The 19549-nt window shown below is 40.1% G+C and overlaps 1 protein-coding gene across 1 annotated transcript in view; it reads right to left on the bottom strand.

The window, feature by feature from the left end:
• The window catches only part of DCBLD1 (discoidin, CUB and LCCL domain containing 1), an 86846-nt gene that overhangs the window by 13897 nt on the left and 53400 nt on the right, over nt 1-19549 (bottom strand). Inside the window, exons 3-6 of the mRNA XM_017345333.3 lie at nt 14431-14565; nt 13070-13121; nt 10166-10238; nt 2593-2726 (exon numbers count right to left, since the gene is read on the bottom strand). Of these exons, the coding sequence (XP_017200822.3) occupies nt 2593-2726; nt 10166-10238; nt 13070-13121; nt 14431-14565 (394 nt within the window). The remainder of the gene's footprint in view (nt 1-2592; nt 2727-10165; nt 10239-13069; nt 13122-14430; nt 14566-19549) is intronic.

The following is a 19549-nucleotide window of genomic DNA, read 5'->3' on the forward strand; positions in this document are numbered from 1 at the left end:
AAAAAGAGAAATGGGGAAGCCTGGTCACTTAGAAGCAAGAGAGTCTCACTTCCAGTTGCCTTCTCTACTTTTTCCCACAGTGGTCTTGCCCAGCAGCATTGCTCTAGAGACGGTCGGAGCCCTTGCTTTCACTACAGTGTCATACTCCTACCTACTGCAGCAACCAGCACCAAGTCGTGAGCAGCTCCTATTCCTGGATGACAAGGCACAGCTGGAGAGGACTCACAGCTTCTCCATGGCCTGGCCTGAACTGGGCCCTCACTGCTGTGAGACGGTTCTCCTGTCCATGCGGCAGGGACCCTCTGGCCTCCTTGCCCTTGATGTTCTACAGCTTGTATCACTCTCACCAAACCAACCTCGTTCTGTAGTTGTCTCTTCAGGGGAAAAGAGATCCCTAAGGCCCAAGAGGATACCTACTTGGTGAAAATCCTTCACCAAACCAGTAGTGTAAAAAATACATAGAATGAATGGAAAACTTGCAATTCTCCAGATTACTCTTTTGTGCATAGTACTTAGACCAGAGACAAATACAAGGAGGATGTCACTGTTGTGTTCAATTGTTTATAGTCAAGAGAACTGCTTTTTATTTTAAACGCTTAATTCTGAGGTGTATGTGCAATAACTGAGAGAATACGAAAATGTGAAGCCCACTGAGAACACAAAAACACTGTTCAAGAGTAGAAACACTTGCCTATCAAAAAGGTAGTAAAATTCTCTGCAATGGACTTTTCTACATTCATTATCTACTCTTAGGCAGAGACACTATAAGCCCTGCTCTTTCACATAAAGGCTCCATTATAATTCTTGTGCAGCCTGTCATGCAGGCACCAATCACTCCAACATGAGAAAATTCAGATCTGCAAGGGCCAAGGGATTCAACAACATTCACAGTGACAAAGTTGGGGCGAGGACCCAGGTCTCCTGACACTTAAAGAAAAATATATATTATTGTAAATAAATTTTTATTAAGAGTTATTTAGGGCTTCGATTTGTCTGATTTTTACATTTTCTCTAATGTTTCTGCCCAAACTATTACACTTGCAATGTGGCCCAATTAAAAATGCTGCAACTTTGAGCGCTTATACTTGCTGCGACCAAAATGAAACATAAAAAATTTCATCCCTGGGGACCGGCACTATAAAGCTGCCACCTGCAATGCTGGCATTCCACATGAGCACAGGTTTGATTCCAATCCAGCTCCCTACTAATGTGCCTGGGAAAGTAACAAGATGGCTCACATGCATCCACATGTGAGACCTGGAAGAAGCTCCTGGCTTCTAGTTTTGGTCTGGCCCAGCTCTGGCTGTTGCAGCCATTTAGGGAGTGAACCAGCGGATGGAAGATCTCTCTTTCTCTCAGTCTCTCCCTCTTTCTCTGGAACTCTTTCAAGTAAAATAAATAAATCTTTAAAAAAAATTCAGCCCTTTGTTGTTGTTGTTGACCAATGAGAATAAGTACAAAAGTAGGATAACTGTGGAGTTAACCCAAGGTAAAGACACCAGGGAAGGTTTGACCAACAGCTGCCTGCCTGGCCTTCCTCCTTTATCAGCTGGAACATGTTTTCCCATTTCATTCTATTAAACTAAACACAACCACCTGTTGAATTCCATGGGTAAATAAGCCTCCTCTTTTACAAATGAAAATTCTCTGGGGACATTAGGGTTCTGAGGCACTCGCATACTGGGGTGAATGAATTCAACCAGCTTACAGGAATTAGAATCCTTCCCGGGTGGACTGAAGCACTCAAGAATAACCCGGTATCAACAGGAGGAAATGCCACCCCTTCTGACGGTCAGAGCCATCATCCTCTGTGTGAGGTCAGTCCCTCTTCCTGATTCCATTCTGGGCTCTTCACATCAAGGAAGTGACCTGACCCGGGCTGAATCCCAGAAGACCCCAGGATATTTCCTTTAGGGACCCCTTTTCCTCAGCTGCAATGCTTCCCTCTGTGTTTTTTCCTGAACATGTGTGGGAACATAAGTTCAATGACCGCATGTGCCGTGGCTTCCCCACAGTAAAACAACACAGATAAAAACAACTGCTCCCTGAAGATTTGGGAATCCAGAGGAGTGGAAGGAGCTGTACTAAACACAGTTTACTCTTTGCTCAGAGCAAAAAGTCAGTGCAGATCCACAGAGTGGGGAGGAAAAAGGACCTTGACATAATTTTGGACTTTCTGTCCACTCTTATCAAAACAAAAATCTGGCAAATAGTTCAAATTACTGTGTAGAATACAGAGCAAACCTTGGCAGGGGCGCACCCACTTGAGCCACCTGCTGCCTCCCAAGATGCATTAGCAGGATGTTGGGTAGGGAGTGCCGAGCACTCTGAACCTGTACTCTGATAGGGAAAATGGGTATCCCAAGTAGTGGCTTAACTCACTGCACACCAAAACACCCGCCCCACCAGGGAGCCTCCTTTTTGCCATTTCTTCTGCACAGAGACCGTAAAGGCTGCTCTAAGCACTCACATGTATTTTTCCCAGTTGACAAACGCTTGATACCACATCCCTGCTGGCTTTTCAAAATGATGCCCTGGTTAGTTATACCATCAGAGTTACTTTCCACTGGGAAGCAACAGCAAAGTACTTACCCCCTTGAGAGCACACCATTGGCCAGGATTCCCTCATATCGACTGATCCCTTTGCGCTGAAGCACGCTGATCTGGCCGCCCAGTTCATCCGCAATGATTCCTGCATGGATGGCGGCTTTGCACAGTAAGGAGGTCTGCAACACAGCGACATCACCCTTCAGAGTTTGCTTAAGAACACACTTAAAACACAGCAGGAAGTTAGGGCTTTGGATGTTTTCACTACAAAGAGAATGTGGGGCTAGAGAACCCTGCAACCCAAATTGCTGACCCACAAACTCATCAGCAAATAAAACTGCTGTTATTCAAGCCACTGTGTGATAGGATGGCTTGGTAAGCAGAAACAAATAATGAATCTAGTGTCTTACATTTTATCAGATACACATACTAAGCATCACTGGAGAGGGTGACGCTACAGCTTTATTAATTCATTTGGACATTTAACAAGGCATCAAAACCAAAAATGACAATGATAACCACAGCATACTAAATGAAACCGAAAAGTTAACAGAGGTCTTAAGACAGATAATGAGCATCTCAAGCTCATAGCCTCCATCTCATTTCCAGTGTGGGTGCTGCTCCACCCTCCAGGGCTCAGTCTGGAGGCTTCAGCAGGTTGCTGGCTCTGTGACAGATCAACCAGGAGCAACAAACCGGCTGATTAATACACAGTCGTGGGACACAAATTTGCTCTGCTGGGAAGTGGGGCTGCAGGAACAACTAGAACTTTTCTGTGGGGTGCCCCTGCCCATCAGTCCCCTGTACAGATCCGGGTGGGAGAGTGGTAAGGCAGGCAGGCTCAGGACTGGGGGGCCAAGAAGATAGTTTTCTTTCTTTTTTTTTTTAAAGGATTTATTTTATTTATTTGAAAGTCAGAGTTACACACAGAGAGAAGAAGAGGCAGAAAGAGAGAGAGAGAGAGAGATCTTCCATCTACTGGTTTACTCCCCAATTGGTCACAGTGTCTGGAGCTGCACTGATCCAAAGCCAAGAGCTATGAGCTTCCTCTGGGTCTCCCACATGAGTGCAAGGGCCGAAGGATTTGGGCCAGCTTCTACTGCTTTCCCAGGCCCTAGCAGAGAGCAGATCGGAAGTGGAGTAGCTGGGACTTGAACCAGCGCTCATATGAGATACCAGCACTGCAAGAGGCGGCTTTACCTGCTACACCACAGCGCTGGCCCCAAGAAGATAGTTTTCTAAATAAATTTGAGTTGAGTTCTACTTCTCCCCAAAGACTGAATACTAAAGAAGGAACAGCTCATGAAATTGTTGGTTCAAGAGCAGGACTCTGGGGTTTCTCTGTATTCATGGTTATGCTGTTGGCCTTACTTGCAATGAAAAATTTCTCTCAGGTGTAAATTATATTATAGGAGGACAAAAGAAATAAGTCATATTTCATAATTAATGTGATTGCAATACAATTGAGAATTTCTGTGATCCTCAATTTAAAGAGTTCCTATTTCTCCAAAATAGTTGAGATTTGGCAAAGTGAGTCAGATTCACAATAATTGCTATTCTCATCAGAAAAAGGGGGAAATTTTTGGGACAAAAGAAATAGGAGAATGCTAAAACACAGATGCAGATACTACCCTTCCTGATTCTGGGGACAAAAGAATTAGAAGAGAAAAATCAAATAGTGCTCATTAATAAAGATGCAGCTTGCATTATTAACTTTTCCTGAATCTCCTTTCATTAAGAAGTTTTTGGATCATTGGTTTGGGGGACACATGCAGAAGCCAGTTGTAAAACACAACAACAAACCCACAAGGTCCTAGATGATTTAAATTCCACAATTTAGTTTGTCATCCTGGCTCTGCCTCTGCCTCTAGCAGGTACTTGCAAGTCATTTCACTGCTCTTGACCTGGCTTCCCAATTCACCTGGACCATGAAAATGTCAGAATGGAGGTTACCTGGTTTCCTGAAGGTCTGTCCCTTGTGATTCCAAAAGGCACCCACGATACCCTTCGTGAGCTCCATACAGACCTGTCTCCCTCTCTAAGCCACAGAATGAGAGCAAGTCACTTCTGTGGTCTGCTTTGCAAGCTATTCCCTCTGTCCCTGGGATCATCTGTTTTTTCTTGAAATTCTGCTTGGCAATGGGATAACCTTTATCTCAGGAGCTCTCCCTGGGATGAAGTCTCTGGGCTTGGCACGTCCCAGGGCATCCTTGGTTCTAAGAGGGCAGGTTCATAGGTTAATTAACAACAGGTTCTAGCAGCATTATTGGCCAAGTATTCTCATTCCCCATAATACCCAGTGTTGTGAGAATCCAATGGTATATACCCTTTCTATGAACTTCATTTAATTGTGGTTTATGCTTTTCTATAACATTTAATGTGGGCCATAGGATACATCTCCAAAAGAAAGCTACCAGAACTAGCTACCATATTATTATAATAAAAATCATTCGCATTTTAAAAAGAACTATTTCCTTTTTTCATTTCTAAAAAAAAAAAATCACTTCCTCATCCAACCACTTAAAGTTGACATTTATTTAAGTTGTGGCTCTTTTGGTATAAAAATTCATTCATTGAACTTGATTTTTTAAAAAAGATTTATTTTATTTATTTGAAAGGCAGAGTTACAGAGAAGCAGAGGCAGAGAGAGAGAGAAAGTTTCACCTGCTGATTCAATCCCCAGATGGACGCAACGGTTGGAGCTGGGCCGATCCAAAGCCAGGGAGCCCAAGGACTTGGGTCATCTTCCACTGCTTTCCCAGGCCATAGCAGAGAGCAGATTGGAAGTGGAGCAGCCGGGAATCAAACCGGCGCCCATATGGAATACCGGCACCACAGGCAGTGGCTTTACCTGCTAGGCCACAGTACTGGCCCCTCGTTGTACTTGTTTCTTAAAAATTCCCCTATAAATAGCAATACAATTTATACTTTTATTTTCTAGCTATTCTTGAAGTGTAAGTCTTACTGAGATATAAATATAGGAAAGCCACATCACTGATCTATGTGAATATATTACCTTAAACAAAATATATGAACTCAAGTGAAGTAATTTAATTGTAATAATTATTCAGGAAAGGGAATTCAATGGATATCTGAGGATGTTGCATGATGTAGGCAACTGCACATGGGTGGCATTGTCTACAACATTCCCGAAGTTCACTATGCCACAAAAAGATGCCCAAACAGATTAGCATGAGGTAGGATCAAAACAGCTTCCCAAGCAATGGTCAATTGCTTGATCTCTTGCTAGAGAAATGTCTTAACTCTTCATTTAGGAAAAATCAACTTGTATTAAAAAGATTTAACAACATACTAAAAGCAAATTTAATACAAAGTCAACATTTTAACTTGTATTCAATAACATGTGAACCTAAAACAGTAAGGTAGAATAAAGCACATGCATAAAAATGTTGGTAGAAGGATGGTAAAAAGTTAAATTACGAAAATATGTTCCTCTTTCTTATCATATGAATTCCTCCTATGTTGCTAGTCTTTATAATTATCATATTAATGACATTTTCTTTTTTTAATTTTTAAAGACTCATTTATTTTTATTTTGAAAGTCAGAGTTACACAGAGAGAGGAGAGGCGCAGAGAGAGATAAAGTGAGAGAGAGAGAGAGAGAGAGAGAGAGAGAGAGGTCTTCCATCCGATGGTTCACTCCCCAGTTGGTGCAATGGCCAGAGCTGCGCGGACCCAAAGCCAGGAGCCAGGATTTCCTCCAGGTCTCCCATCCGGGTGCAGGGGCCCAAGCACTTGGGCCATCTTCTACTGCTATCTCAGGCCACAGCAGAGAGCTGGATTGGAAGTAGAACAGTTGGGTCTTGAACCGGTGCTGATATGGGATGCCAGCACTTCAGGCCAGGGTGTTAACCCACTGCGCCACAGCACTGGCCCCAGTGACATTTTTTTTTTTAATAAAAGACAAGTGCATTCATTACAGAATTGTTGGAGGGAAAATCAGTCATATTGTGATCACCCAGAGACAACCACTCACCATTATAATGTATTTCTCTCTAACCTTTATAGAGTTTGTACAAGAGGCCCCATTTCTCCTTTCTTCCCTTCTCCACCTAAATTGGGACCATGTTATATGCACTCTCTCTCATTTTTTACAACCTTTTGAATAGTTGAGGAGAAGGGGAATTACTGTAATGAATTTATGTAAGTGATGTGACACTTCAAAGCAGACGGTATAGTCAACAGGCTTAGGAGAAGAAGCCAAGAGAAAAACTGTTCTGGGGATAGATGTGGTTAATCCTAAAGAGAGGCAATGTCTCCTTCAAAGAGAGACAATCACAGAATCTTAAAAATTCAAAAACACCTGTAAATTTCCTCACATGCCCCCACCCCTCAGTCTACCCTCACCCCCAGCCCACAGCATTCCCTCCCGCATGCAGATAGTTTATCCCCAACAAATGGTTGTTAACATCTACACCTGTCATTACAGAGACTAGGAATGCACTGTTTCTTGAGACATCCTGTTTCATTTTGCACTGCTTACATACCATAGAAATTGGCCTCCCTCTAACTTTTACCCACTGCTCTGGTTCTGCCTTTTGGAGCAACAAGGAATGAACCAATGCCTTCTCCATAATAGGTCTTTGGGAAAGTCTATTCTTCCCTGAGACAGAGCACCTATTCTTAAACAGCTCCTCTTCACTGATTATACAAATTATGTCATTTTTGACCTGCAGGATATGGGTTGTCTTTGCAAAGGCCCTTCCAGGAAAGACAGCTGACTGTATGTCCCAAGAGGAAGGCACTGTGGGACAAACTTAAAGATAACCCTCCTGATCCCTGCCTCCCGGGAGAGGAATTTCCCCTTGTGAAATTACTGAGTGTGAACATAAACTGTGCCATTCTTCCAACTCATTAACATGAATGTGGTAGAGGTGAGGGGACACCACTCCATGATAACATTGCATGAGATCGTACCCTGTCTTGCTAGGATACTCCTTTGCTGGCTTTGAGGAAGGAAGCAGTCACATGGCAAAGACCTGAGAGTAGTCTCCAGCTAACATCCAGGAGGAAACCAAGACCCTTATTCCCACCACTTACAAGAAACTGAATGCCGTCAATACCATGTGAATAGATGATTTGTCTCTAGTCAAGCCTCAGATGAGAAGGCAGGCCTGCCTGACACATTGACTGCAGTCTTAGGAGACCCTAAAGCAGAGAACACAATTGTGCCAGGCCCAGACTTCTGATCCACAGAAAATGAGAGATAATGTTTTGAGAAAGCTAATAAATATTACTAATAAATTAAAATAATAAAATATGAGACTGGTGTTGTGGCATAGAGCATTAAGTTGCCACCTGCAAAGCTAGCATCCCATAGAACCTCTATAGAGTCCCAGCTGCTCCATTTTACATCCAGTTTCCTGCTAATGTGCCAGGAACCCAGTGAAAGATGGCCCAAGCACTTGGGCCCCTGCCACCCACATCAGAGACCTGGATATAGTTCCAGGCTCCTGGCTTTGACTTGGCTCAGCCCCTGCATTGTGGCTGTTTGGGGACCGAGCCCAGATGGAAGATTCTCTTTCTCCTTAACTCTCTTTCAAATAAATAAATTTATCTTTAAAATATGTAAATAGATAAAAATGTTTTAATACATATAATAACTAAGTGTTTTAAGTCTGCAAGTTTATGGTAATATTGTTATTCAGTAATAGGTATCTAATATACACATATCAACATATATAAAAAAGACACTAATAAGATTTCTTTGAAGAGATTAACTTTCTTCCTTTTTCTTTTTTAAAGATTTCATTTATTTATTTAAAAGGCAGTTATGGAGTTACAGGTGTGTGTGTGTGGAAGAGAGAGAGAGGGAGAGAGAGAGATAGAGAGAGGGAGAGAGGAAGATACTGAGATTTTTCATCTGCTGGTTTATTCCGCAAGTGGTCCCAACAGGCAAGGCTAGGCCAAGGCCAGGGTAGCAAGGGCCCAAGGACTCAGCCATCTTCCTCTGCATTCTCAAGTTCATTAGCAAGGAGCTGAATCCGAAGTGGGACAGCTGGGGGAAAAGATTAGCTTTCAAAATACAAATTTCCCTCTAGATAAAATCATTCTAACAACAAATGGTGCAAAACCAGTTAGTGAATCAAATAGGAAACCTGTCTGCCAGCACTTACAGGTCATGAACTCAGATCTACAATGGAGGAAGCCATTCATCTGTTACTCTGGAAAAGAGAACTCTCTAAAGAGACAGGATAAATATTTACAACTAGAAAGGACTGTGATATTTCTGTTATTGTACAAAATTCTTTAGTTTCTTGCACAGAACAAGATAAGAAAGAATAAAAAGTTTCAGTGGGTAAAGCCGCTGCCTACAGTGCCAGCATCCTAAATGGGCACCAGTTCGAGTCTCGGCTGCTTCATTTCTGACCCAGCTCTCTGCTATGGCCTGGGAAAGCAGTAGAAAACGGCCCAAGCCCTTGGCTCCTGCACCCATGTGAGAGACCTGGAAGAAGCTACAGGCTTCTGGCTTTGGATTGGCCCAGCTCTGGCCATTGGCGGCCATTTGGGGAGTGAACCAGTGGATGGAAGACTCTCTCTCTCTGTAGCTCCACCTTTCAAATGAATAAATAAACCTTAAATAAAAGTTTCTATTGCTATAGGAAAAAAAATTAACTTCAACTTTCTATTTCTCTTAATTTCCTAGAGTGCCAAGTAAATCTTCAAACTGTAGCGGTGGAAATCATTTCAAGATTCAAACAATTATAGGGCAAATGGTTATCCCATGTCAATCCCATAACAAAAGACAATGCCAGAAACAGGAAATGAAAAGCAAAACTACAACATTTGCTATTGCCAGAATCAGGATGTGCCAAGGCAGACACTAAAGTCAAGTGTCATGCCATCTACCAGAGAGGAAAGAGCAGTCTGTACAATGTGTAGATAAAGGTGATTTTTCCCCATGGCTGAGGACACAGGTCATACTTAAAACTGTTCCATCACTATATAGATCTTTCACATCTCTAATAACTCAAGTCAATCCCCATAAACCAGGTTGTAAACTCAACTAATTTAAATAGTAACATAATTTTTAAAAATCAGAATCTAAAAGAAATGAAGCATTACGTATTTGAAGATATGACATATAGTTTAGAAAACTTATTTTCTGAGAATCAGTGTTTTTATGGGAACAATATATGCAGTCCATGTAGCTTCATTAGGAATCAGAATTTGGGAAAGGAGAAGAATACTATATAACATCAGGACAAATGGCTTCACTGCCCTCAGACACAATGTCACTGTTCTCTGACGTGAATATTCATGTAATTGGCTCTTTTACAGGAGCCAATTGGACTGGACATTAAAATAAAGAAATAAGTTACAATGGAAAGGATGTTAACCTACAACCCTTAATAAAAACTAATATGACCAGGAGTTAAAAAGGGTCTTTTTTTTATTCCACTTACAGTATGCTTAATTGGAAATACTAGAAATAGGAAAGAAAGTATGGATAAGAAGGAATAACAAGAGAACAGAGAATTAGGCATCCATCTAGAATTTTTTAGCTCGTGTGATTTGACTTCATAATGAATTCAGGCAGAGTAACCAACACTCAGTCCTTTTAATCCCTTATTTGCCTTTATCCTCAATTACTTACATCTCTATATCCATCTACCATATTCCCAGAAATGTCACCTGCTATGTCTCTACAACCAGGAGGGCAGAATTTGCTGAAAAAAGAAAAAGAATTTATATTTTGTTAAATTAAACAATATATTACATAATACTTTTAAAAGTATTTTCCCTGCTCCATAAAACATGTGGGAATATTTTGCTTAAATGATAAATCAGAAACATGATTTCTAAAAACACAGAAATAAGTGGAAGCCATATATGCGAACTTAGATGCTCTAGTAGCCACATTAAAAAAGTCAGAAGAAACAGGAAAAAATAATATGTTCAATTCAGCCCAAAATATCCAAATTTTCCACATATAATGAACAGATAAAGTTAACAATGAAATGCTTTAGTTTCTTTTATGTACTTAAGTTTCCAAAATTTGGGGTGTATTTTATGCTTATAACATGTCCCAATTTTGACTCACCACATAAGTGTTCTACCACTACATGTGGCTACTGGTTATCAAATTGAACAGTACTGGTCTGCATTTGTTAATTATTTTTGCTATCAGAACAAAAAGAGTATTTTAAGATTAAGATGCCATTCACTCAACAATTACGTCTCAAGAAATTTTCCAGAAACATGTCAGGGCAGGTGGTGTGCTTAAAAGATCTCCATGCAGAGTTGGGGTGGCCCAGGCTCTGTTACCCTGAAATTGCACACAGTCCCTCTTAGATTCAGTTTCCTAATCACTAGTTGCTTCAAAATAAATAGGATGCAAAGGGTGGGTTGGCTATATACATCTATGAAAAGCATGCAAACAAAAGAAAGCTCAAGTGTTTTAACAACACTGATGGCTTTGAAGTTGAATGCCACGTGCCTCTGTTTCTATATATATTGCTGTTGACTTGGTTTGTTGAAAAAAGATTGTACCAACCCAGGCAGATTCCAAAATAGCACTTGTTTCTATTCAGTTTCCTCAGTTTCCTCTTGCTGACTTGGCACAACGTGTGTGTAACAGCAACTAATTATTAAAACAACCCAAATAAAAGTTTTGTAATTTCCCGCTGACATTTTTGACTCCTGACATTGCAGCAATAATCACGAAATTGAGATCTAAAAATAGTGGAGTCCTACTACAGATTCACAATTGCTTATAGCCAGATGTGTTTCAGAAGTCATACTTTTTTAGATTTTAGAGAAACAAAAAAAATGTCAATGATATGTATGAGGGAAGACCTCATTGGATCTGCACACATTAATGAAAACCAGTATTATTTCTGTCAAATACATGAATAGTCATATTAACAAAGATACATAAAGACTAAATAGCCTCACATTGATCTAGTCTAATTTTGCTGTCAAATGCATTTAGGTGATATTGATCTGGTGTTGCCACTAAATGAATTACAAAGGCTTTCAAGACTTTCTCTATATTTCAAAATTGTGAATGAGGGATGTAGTCCTATACTAGTTGGGATATCTTATCTTTAGTCAAACAACTCTGAAACAGCTAGGCTGCAGACTGCATGACCTGATACCACACTGTCATGCTGTATGCTTGATTAAATTCCCTTTCTTTACAAGTCTAGGAAGTAAAAATTGATTCCTAGAGGCTTTATCACCACAGGGACTGTGTAAGGCATAGCTGGAAAAACCTTTGAGAATGTTGGTGCATGTGTACATGGGATGAACAGTTTATATAGTTAACGTTACAGGACAACACTGAATTATTGCTCATTTCCATTTTTTTTTTTTTTTGCTTTTTCTCTAGTTGACTTAATATTAGTTAACAATGGAGTTAATTCTGCACATAAACTAATCTTATTCAGAATGTTCAAATGTCTGAGATAGTTAGGATCACAGACTATTAATCCTGACTCACTGGGGTACACATATTAAGGGTTTAGCTACAAGTTCCTTACTTGTTTTGGGCCTTGGTTTTAACAGAACCTACCTTGTAAGCATGCTGGAACATCCACATCAACTTCTATGCTAAGTGCAGACAGTTGTACCTGACACTAACTAAAAGCACTCTGAAGAACTACAGTTTTTGTTAGTGCTGTCATGGCAATGATCTCTAGATCAACAGTTCTCAACCAAGGGTAATTTTGCCTACCAGGAGACATTTGGCCATGTCTGGAGGCCTTCTTGGTCATCACAACTTGGTAACCAGAGCATGGAATTCAGGGATGCTGCTAAACACTTGACAGTGCATGGGAGAGTCCTATATAACAACAAATCACTCAACCCGAAGGCCAGTAGTGCCAAGGCTGACAAATCTGGCTCTAGACTATTTCACATTATAGATGAGGAAAGGAATCTCATAGTAAGAGGGTAAGTAGTGTTTCCAGTTAAAGTAAGGCTGGGATGAAAATTTCATCTCCTTATTCTAGTAGGCTGCTCTTTAATGAGAAAGACGAAATAAACCTCTCCCTTACTATGCTTTTTTCCCCTCCCACAAATAAAAGACTTAACAAAAATCACTCCCAAACACTAGTACTGGTCAGGAAAAAAAAATGCACCCAAGACTCAATTATAATTCCTTGGTATAAAGTGGAACTCAGGGCTCAGCAAATCACAGCCCAAGGGCAAAATCTGGCCTGCTGTTTGCTTTTATAAATAAATTTTTATTGAACACAGCCACATTCATTTACAGAGTGTCTATTCCTGCTTTTTTTTTTCCCCACAAGAGCAACGGAGACTGTATGAATAGATGCAATGGAGACTGTGTGGCTTGCAGAACCTGTTTGGCTCTTGACAAAGAATGGTTTGCTGACTCCTGCTGTATGAGAAACATTTCAAATATTCTTCATTAGTTACAACACAAAAAGTTTAAAAACAATTTGAGTATAAATAAGGTACTTTATCTGATTTCATGACAAGGAAAACAAAATGTTTAGCAATATGACTGCAGACTAACTAGCACAACTTTATTTACCTGTATTCGGTCTTCAGATAATGGTTAGCTCGTTCCAAACACGTAATTAAATCTGTCATCAATAAAGATAATTGTGATTAGCAGATCAAGTGGAAATTAGGGCACTCATTCTCTAAAAGTTTATTTTTAAATAAAAGGGATAATTTTACAAAAAGCAATTATTTACTACCTCGTTATCTGAATTGTCCTGTATAAGGAAAACTGATAATTGCCACCAATGATGGTGTTTCAGTATTAATGTCTCATGTATGATAACAGAATCTATTTCCAAGAGAAAAACCAATACCTGTTAGTTACTATCCACTACATGTCTACAAGGAACATGTATATAACCTCCTTTCAGAATAGGAAAATAATTTCAAAGGCCTAATGTGGCTCGCAGAGAAAGTTCCCATCAACAATTTATGCATGGGATTTATGACACAGAAGCAAGATGTTCACTGAGAACATTAATGGCTTTTCAGCCTTAATTGTGAGGATCAAGCACCTAAGAAAGCAGGTGCCATAGGAGTAATATACAAATCTGAACTTAGAGTCACCAAAGTGGAAACTAAGACAAGGTGGATCTCAGTGCATTTCAATCAACCTTGTAGAGTTCCCATATTTTTCCACACTCACTATAGCAGTTCTTTCTTTTCATACTTCTTTTCAAGAATCTTAGAGAGCAATATACAGTCAACATGGGCCAAGCTAGGGCCTGCTAGGATTAACCAGATCTGATTGGTAAAGAGGGAAATGAATGGCACACCCTTTTCCACAGGGTATTTCTGCCAGAGTGGACTGAGAGCAGAAACCCTGAACATCTGTACGACCCTAAGCAGACATGGAGTGGGCTGTGTGGTAATTACCCCGGAGTACAAGAGGCCAGGGCAACAGATTACACTTTGCTCTCTCATCAGTGCTCATGTTTCCCTTCCCTTCTTCTGCCCAAATTTCAGCTCCACAGTCAGGGCACTGTGCAGCAGTGAATTCCTCATCCTGCTCAAACTGTTCGTGCCTCCTATGCTGTTGGTATTAGGGGTCACAATTAAAAGGCTTATGACCTGAACTGGGAAGGGGCAAGGGAAAGGCTCCAGATAATAGTCAGGCCTTAAAAGGGTCAGGAGGTAGCCACAAAGACATACTAAAGTTTCTAGGGAAAGTGAGAGCAACACTATCCCATGTCCTAAGTCCACTGATCAATTTAATGTGCTATAAAATGAATTAGTGAAAACCCAACTGCTTACAAAGATACTAAATTCCCCTTTCCTAACATCTTAATTCTGCGCCTGAGACCACAATTCTCTCCTGAGATGGTGATAAGTAGCAAGAGAAAAATCTTAGGAAGGGTTTACAGATTTGTGTTGATTCATCTGCTATACCTGGATGGTCACTGCTGGTATAAGTTAGCAAGAAACCCCGGCCAGAAATGTGGGATCCACTTGCAAAGCGGACAGTCACTTCACTTGTATTCAGCAAGAGTTCTTTGGGGACAGTCATAGTTCCGCAATATGGACCTAAAAACAGAGCACACTTGTAGAACACCTCAAAATTTATACCTGCACAAAGAATTGCTACACAGCATTTTTTCCCTTAAAGGTAGAATTCACCAGAAAACACATATGTAAGATTCTAATCTTTGCCCAATTGAAATTTTAATAATTCCTGACTGTGAGCTTGATTTTTACTTTTGCTTCCAAAAGTTCATGGAAAATGTATATTATGAAAAAACTATGCATGGATATAAAAATTTGCATCAAAATAAACTTATCTTTTAATTCAATTTTCCATGAATATTTTCAAGTACTCCTAAGTCAAGGCAGGGAAGTGGCTTACTCTAGAAAAACAATATGCTGGCTAATTGAACTAATTAACTGTGAATCCAAGAGGCAGCTTTTTTTTTTTTTTTTTTTTTTTTTCCAAAAAGGATCCTAACAAAGGTCAAATATGTTAGGTAGTAAAGGAAATTCTGGGCCAGCGCCGTGGCACAGTAGGTTAATCCTCTGCTTGCAGTAGCACCAGCATCCCATATGGGTGCCGGTTATAGTCCCCAATCCAGCTTTCTGCTGTGGCCTGGGAAAGCAGTGGAAGATGGTCCAAGTGAGACCTGGAAGAAGCACCTGACTTCAGATCGACACAGCTCAGATCAATGTTGTGGCCACCTGGGAAGTGAACCAAGGGAAGGAAGACCTTTCTGTTTCTGCCTCCCACTCTCTGTAACTCTACCTCTTAAATAAATAAAATCTTAAAAAAAAAAAAAACAGTAAAGGAAATTCTATCACAAGAAAGATATTCTAAATATCTCAAAGAAACTCACAAAATTCCTTTTTTTAAGGAATATGCTGAATTAAGACTGTCCAATGTATGGTAAAACTATTATTCACATGTAGTACACATATTTATCTTTCCTTTACAAGAACTTCTGGTTCACTCATCTAATTTATTTTGATTTGTAAAATGAAGCATTTACAAAAGCAGAATAATTTCTAAAGGCTTTTGAAATACCATAGTAGAAATTATGCAATTAAGGGTGTAAAATTATTTCTAGAAAAAGTTGCTTTCAAAGGGCAAAACTAGAATTGGAGTTTAAAAATAAAAATGTGGGGTAGGTGTTGTAGTGTAGTGGTTAAAATACTGTTTGGGATGCCGACATTCCATACTGCAGTTCCTGGGTTCTGCTCCCTGTTCCATTTCCAATCCAGCTTCTTGCTAATGTATATCCTGAGAGGTAGCCGGTGATGGCCCAAGTACCTGGGACTCTGCAATCCACTGGGAGACTCCAATAGTGTTATTGGCTTCTGGTTTTGGCCTGGCCCAGACCCAGCAGTGTGGGCATTTGGGGAATAGATTAGTGGATGGAAGATCTCTTTCTCTCTCTGTGTGTGTCTGTTTCTCTGTCTTTCTCTGTCACTGTGCCTTTCAAATAAATAAAAAAGACAGAGAGATAATTAGTGTAATGGATAATATGGCTTTTTATAAACTTTATTATTGCTTATAAGCATGGTATAAAGGCAATTTATATTAAATCTATTTTTATATAATGAGCTAGAATGATAAATAGTTTGCAAAATTCAGGTGAGTCATCCTGCTGGGCTTGACTTTTCCAACTTATTCTGTTTGTTTCATATATATTTTAAATGTCTTTTTGCTTCATAAACTCAAGAATAAAAATGAAATTACCAGTAATTTATTGTTATTAATAAAGAAGAATATTTTCTACCAATGGTTATCTTTTTATTTACCCACTTTATCTGCCCCTCTCCTGTCCAAATGATAACAAAAATACTAATAATTCCTTAAATTCATATAGCATTCCAATGAGTTCTAATATAAATTATGAGGTAAGCAAGTCTCAATTGATTATCAATGGCAACTTGTTTGGATTTTTGTTTTGCTTTAGACTTGTAACAGTTGGAAGGAAAGGTTTCAAGACTGTATGTGTTTTACACATAGAGATGAGGATGGATGCTAACACACCACATTGTTATGCAATATATATGATTTCTTATACCAAAAGACATAGATATGAAAAAGCTCTACTTAGGTTTCATCCCCCAAAGTTATGATAGGCATGTGACTATTTCTCAAAGAAGCTCAAAGAAAGAAAATGTAAACACACACTCTTTTAATTACCCTTACTCCAGAGACACCAACCCTTTGACATGAAGCTACATCCTAGAGGGGACAGACTATGCCCTCTGATGTAAATGTCATCAAGAAGAGCTGCTTTGGTGGCTTCATCACAGTTACAACCACCACAATGGGAAGAGGGAGTTTCAGTCTGATGGGAGGGATAGGAGCTGAGTACTGGTTGCAGTACTGCCTACAGCAAAACATCTAAATTATGGCCTGTCTGGAGGCTTGATGGATGAAGACTCATTTTCATAGTCTAGAAGTTAATAACTACATTCCTACAGTTAAAAGGGGAAGAGATGAAAATAGAAAACTGTGACTGACAGTGAGAAGGAAAAATAATTAATGGGAATCACTTTGTAAGTCCTTCCTAACCAGCATTCTGTTTTCAGCCAAACTCCTTTAAGAATGATAGCTTTTTTATGAAAGTCTCTACTCCACCTCTACCCTATCAGTACTTCACTGATAGGAACCTCCATCCTGGGATCGGTGTTGTGGCTTGCTAGGCTGCCATTTCATGCTGGCTTAATATGCTGGAGTGCCAGTTTAAGTCTCAGCTTCCTGCTAATGCACCTGGGAAAGCAGAGTGATGGCCCAAATGTTTGGTTCTTGTCATTCATATGGGAGAATAGAATGAAGTCCCAGGCTCCTGGATTTGGCCTTACCAGCCTGGGCTGTTGCGGCCATTTGTGGAATGAACCAGGGGTGAAAGATCTCCCTCTCTATTCTCATCCTTTCTACCTTTCAAATAAATAAGTGAATAAGTTAAAAAAAAAAATAAAGTGCCATTCCGACTTTTAAAAAGCAGTTAAACCTATATTGAAATGTTTACAAAGGCAAACTTCATTGGAAATCCAAATGAGAGCCCAATGACTTTTAACCCTGACCATGACTTTATTTTGTCTTGTGAGTGTCTTTGCAAATCTGTCTCAATTCACAGTCAGACTGAACTCTAACCTCTCAACAAAAATAGGACCCACACTTGTGAATGGATGTTCTCATTATAACAAGCAATGCAATGATTCTATAGTGCTTGAACTTGCCATCCAACTTCCTGTCTTCCCTTACTTCTCTCACTGTCTGTGAGATAGGCTCCATCTCACTTTGCCATCACAAATTCCCTTCAGACTAAGAAAGCACAGCAGTTCATCAAGTAGGAAAAAAAAAAAAAAAAGAAAAATCAGGAAAAAAAATTGCCCTTGCTTTGTGTGGAATGTAACTGGCAGGCCTCGCTTTGGGAAGAGCTATCAGTGCACTTGGCACTAGGCTTGAGATTAAAACCTAGTAGACAATGGAACAATTCCTTGGTCAAAAGCAATAAAGGTCCAGGGACTGCAGGAGCTGCCCGCTTCCAGCACAGTAGGCCAGTCCCTCTCAGCTCTGTCTGGGGCTACAGTTCCATCAACAGCTGAGAGGGAAACTCTGTATCTTTCCATGTGTGAATAAAGGAAAGCTGTCCTACAAGGAAGAATGAAGTTCCTTTCCGAAGTCAAGCCTGGAATCCTCTTGCTTTTCTGGCAGTCTAACAGTCTGTGCAGCAATATTCAGGACTTCTCCACTCGCCACGGACTGTCTGTCCAAGACCGGGCTTGCAAGGCAAGGAGAGTTTGGTTAAAAACTGTTCCAAGTCACATACCCAAGATGAGTATGTGGTTCTGATCTTAAAAATAATGAAACTAAGTTATGAGTTCATCTCTGAAAGTGATATGCTTTAAAACAGTACACATGCAGTAAAAAACAAAGAAAAAACTTCTTACTCCCCATAACCATATCAATAGTGGCTAAAAACACTAAGAAACCAAGTAAGAACCTAACTTTTGAGAGACATCTGTCCTAAATCAAAAAGAAACTACAATAAAAAAATCTACCTGAAAACCCCCAATTTTATGAAGCTCTGTCTGAATCATACAAACAAGTCATTTCCCATGGCAGATAACAGCCTGTCCGATTATCCTGGTGACCGTTCCTGGGAGTGCCACTGGTGGGGCCAGCCTCAGGGCACACTATCAGCTGCCAGGAACACGGTCCTGAGAGCAGCCCAGATATGTATTCAGAGCCATGCTGATAAAACAGTCTCCTGAAATGCTGAAGCTGCAGACATCCCTAGATTTGTGTCTGTTTTCCATTTGTTTTTTCAAAGCAGTCAAATGGCAGGGTTTGTCCTTGCTTGCTAATTGCAGTAGGGTCATTGTACAAAATTACAGAATTTTCAGGGCCATTTTCTTTGAAAAAAGAGGAAAATTAACATAAAAAAGGGACATTCCTGGACTGTGCTATTAAAACCATGGTCACACAACAATGTGTGAGTGGTATCCCTGGGGAGTTTTGGTCTCTGGTTCCCAGGCAAAAATCAGTGACAGATGATAAATGAACCAGGCAGATTCCTGGACAAAGGTGCAGCTTTCCTTGGGGCTATGGGACCCAGGTCAAGAAGTGCTTCCACACTGGAGCTCACTCCCCATCTAAGCCATTACTTCTTTCCCCACAAAAGATGGCAATTACTGAAACTGAATCACAGTGCAATCTCTAGGGAAGCATTTGAGGGAAGGAGGAGGAGGAGGAGGAGAGGGAAGAATGTTAATGAAATACCTAGAGTGGAACATTCTGGCTCATATAAACTTTTTTATGGTTATGATTCTTCCTAAATTCTGTCTTGGAATAAAAGGCAAAGCAAAAAACAAACAAACAAAAAAACCCCAGAAAATAGTCCTTTTCAAGAATTTCTAGCAAAGTAGCTCAAAGTCTTAGAGAAAATGTACTTCTAGGGTGTTTGCAGCCTAAAACAGCTCTCCACAAGCTGGAGATTTCTTCAAAGGCCTTTGTGTCATCTTTAGAAGTCCTCAGAATTTTTTTTTTTAAGATTTTATT

This window comes from Oryctolagus cuniculus, chromosome 5, assembly GCF_964237555.1.
Source record: "Oryctolagus cuniculus chromosome 5, mOryCun1.1, whole genome shotgun sequence".
Taxonomy (NCBI): domain Eukaryota; kingdom Metazoa; phylum Chordata; class Mammalia; order Lagomorpha; family Leporidae; genus Oryctolagus; species Oryctolagus cuniculus.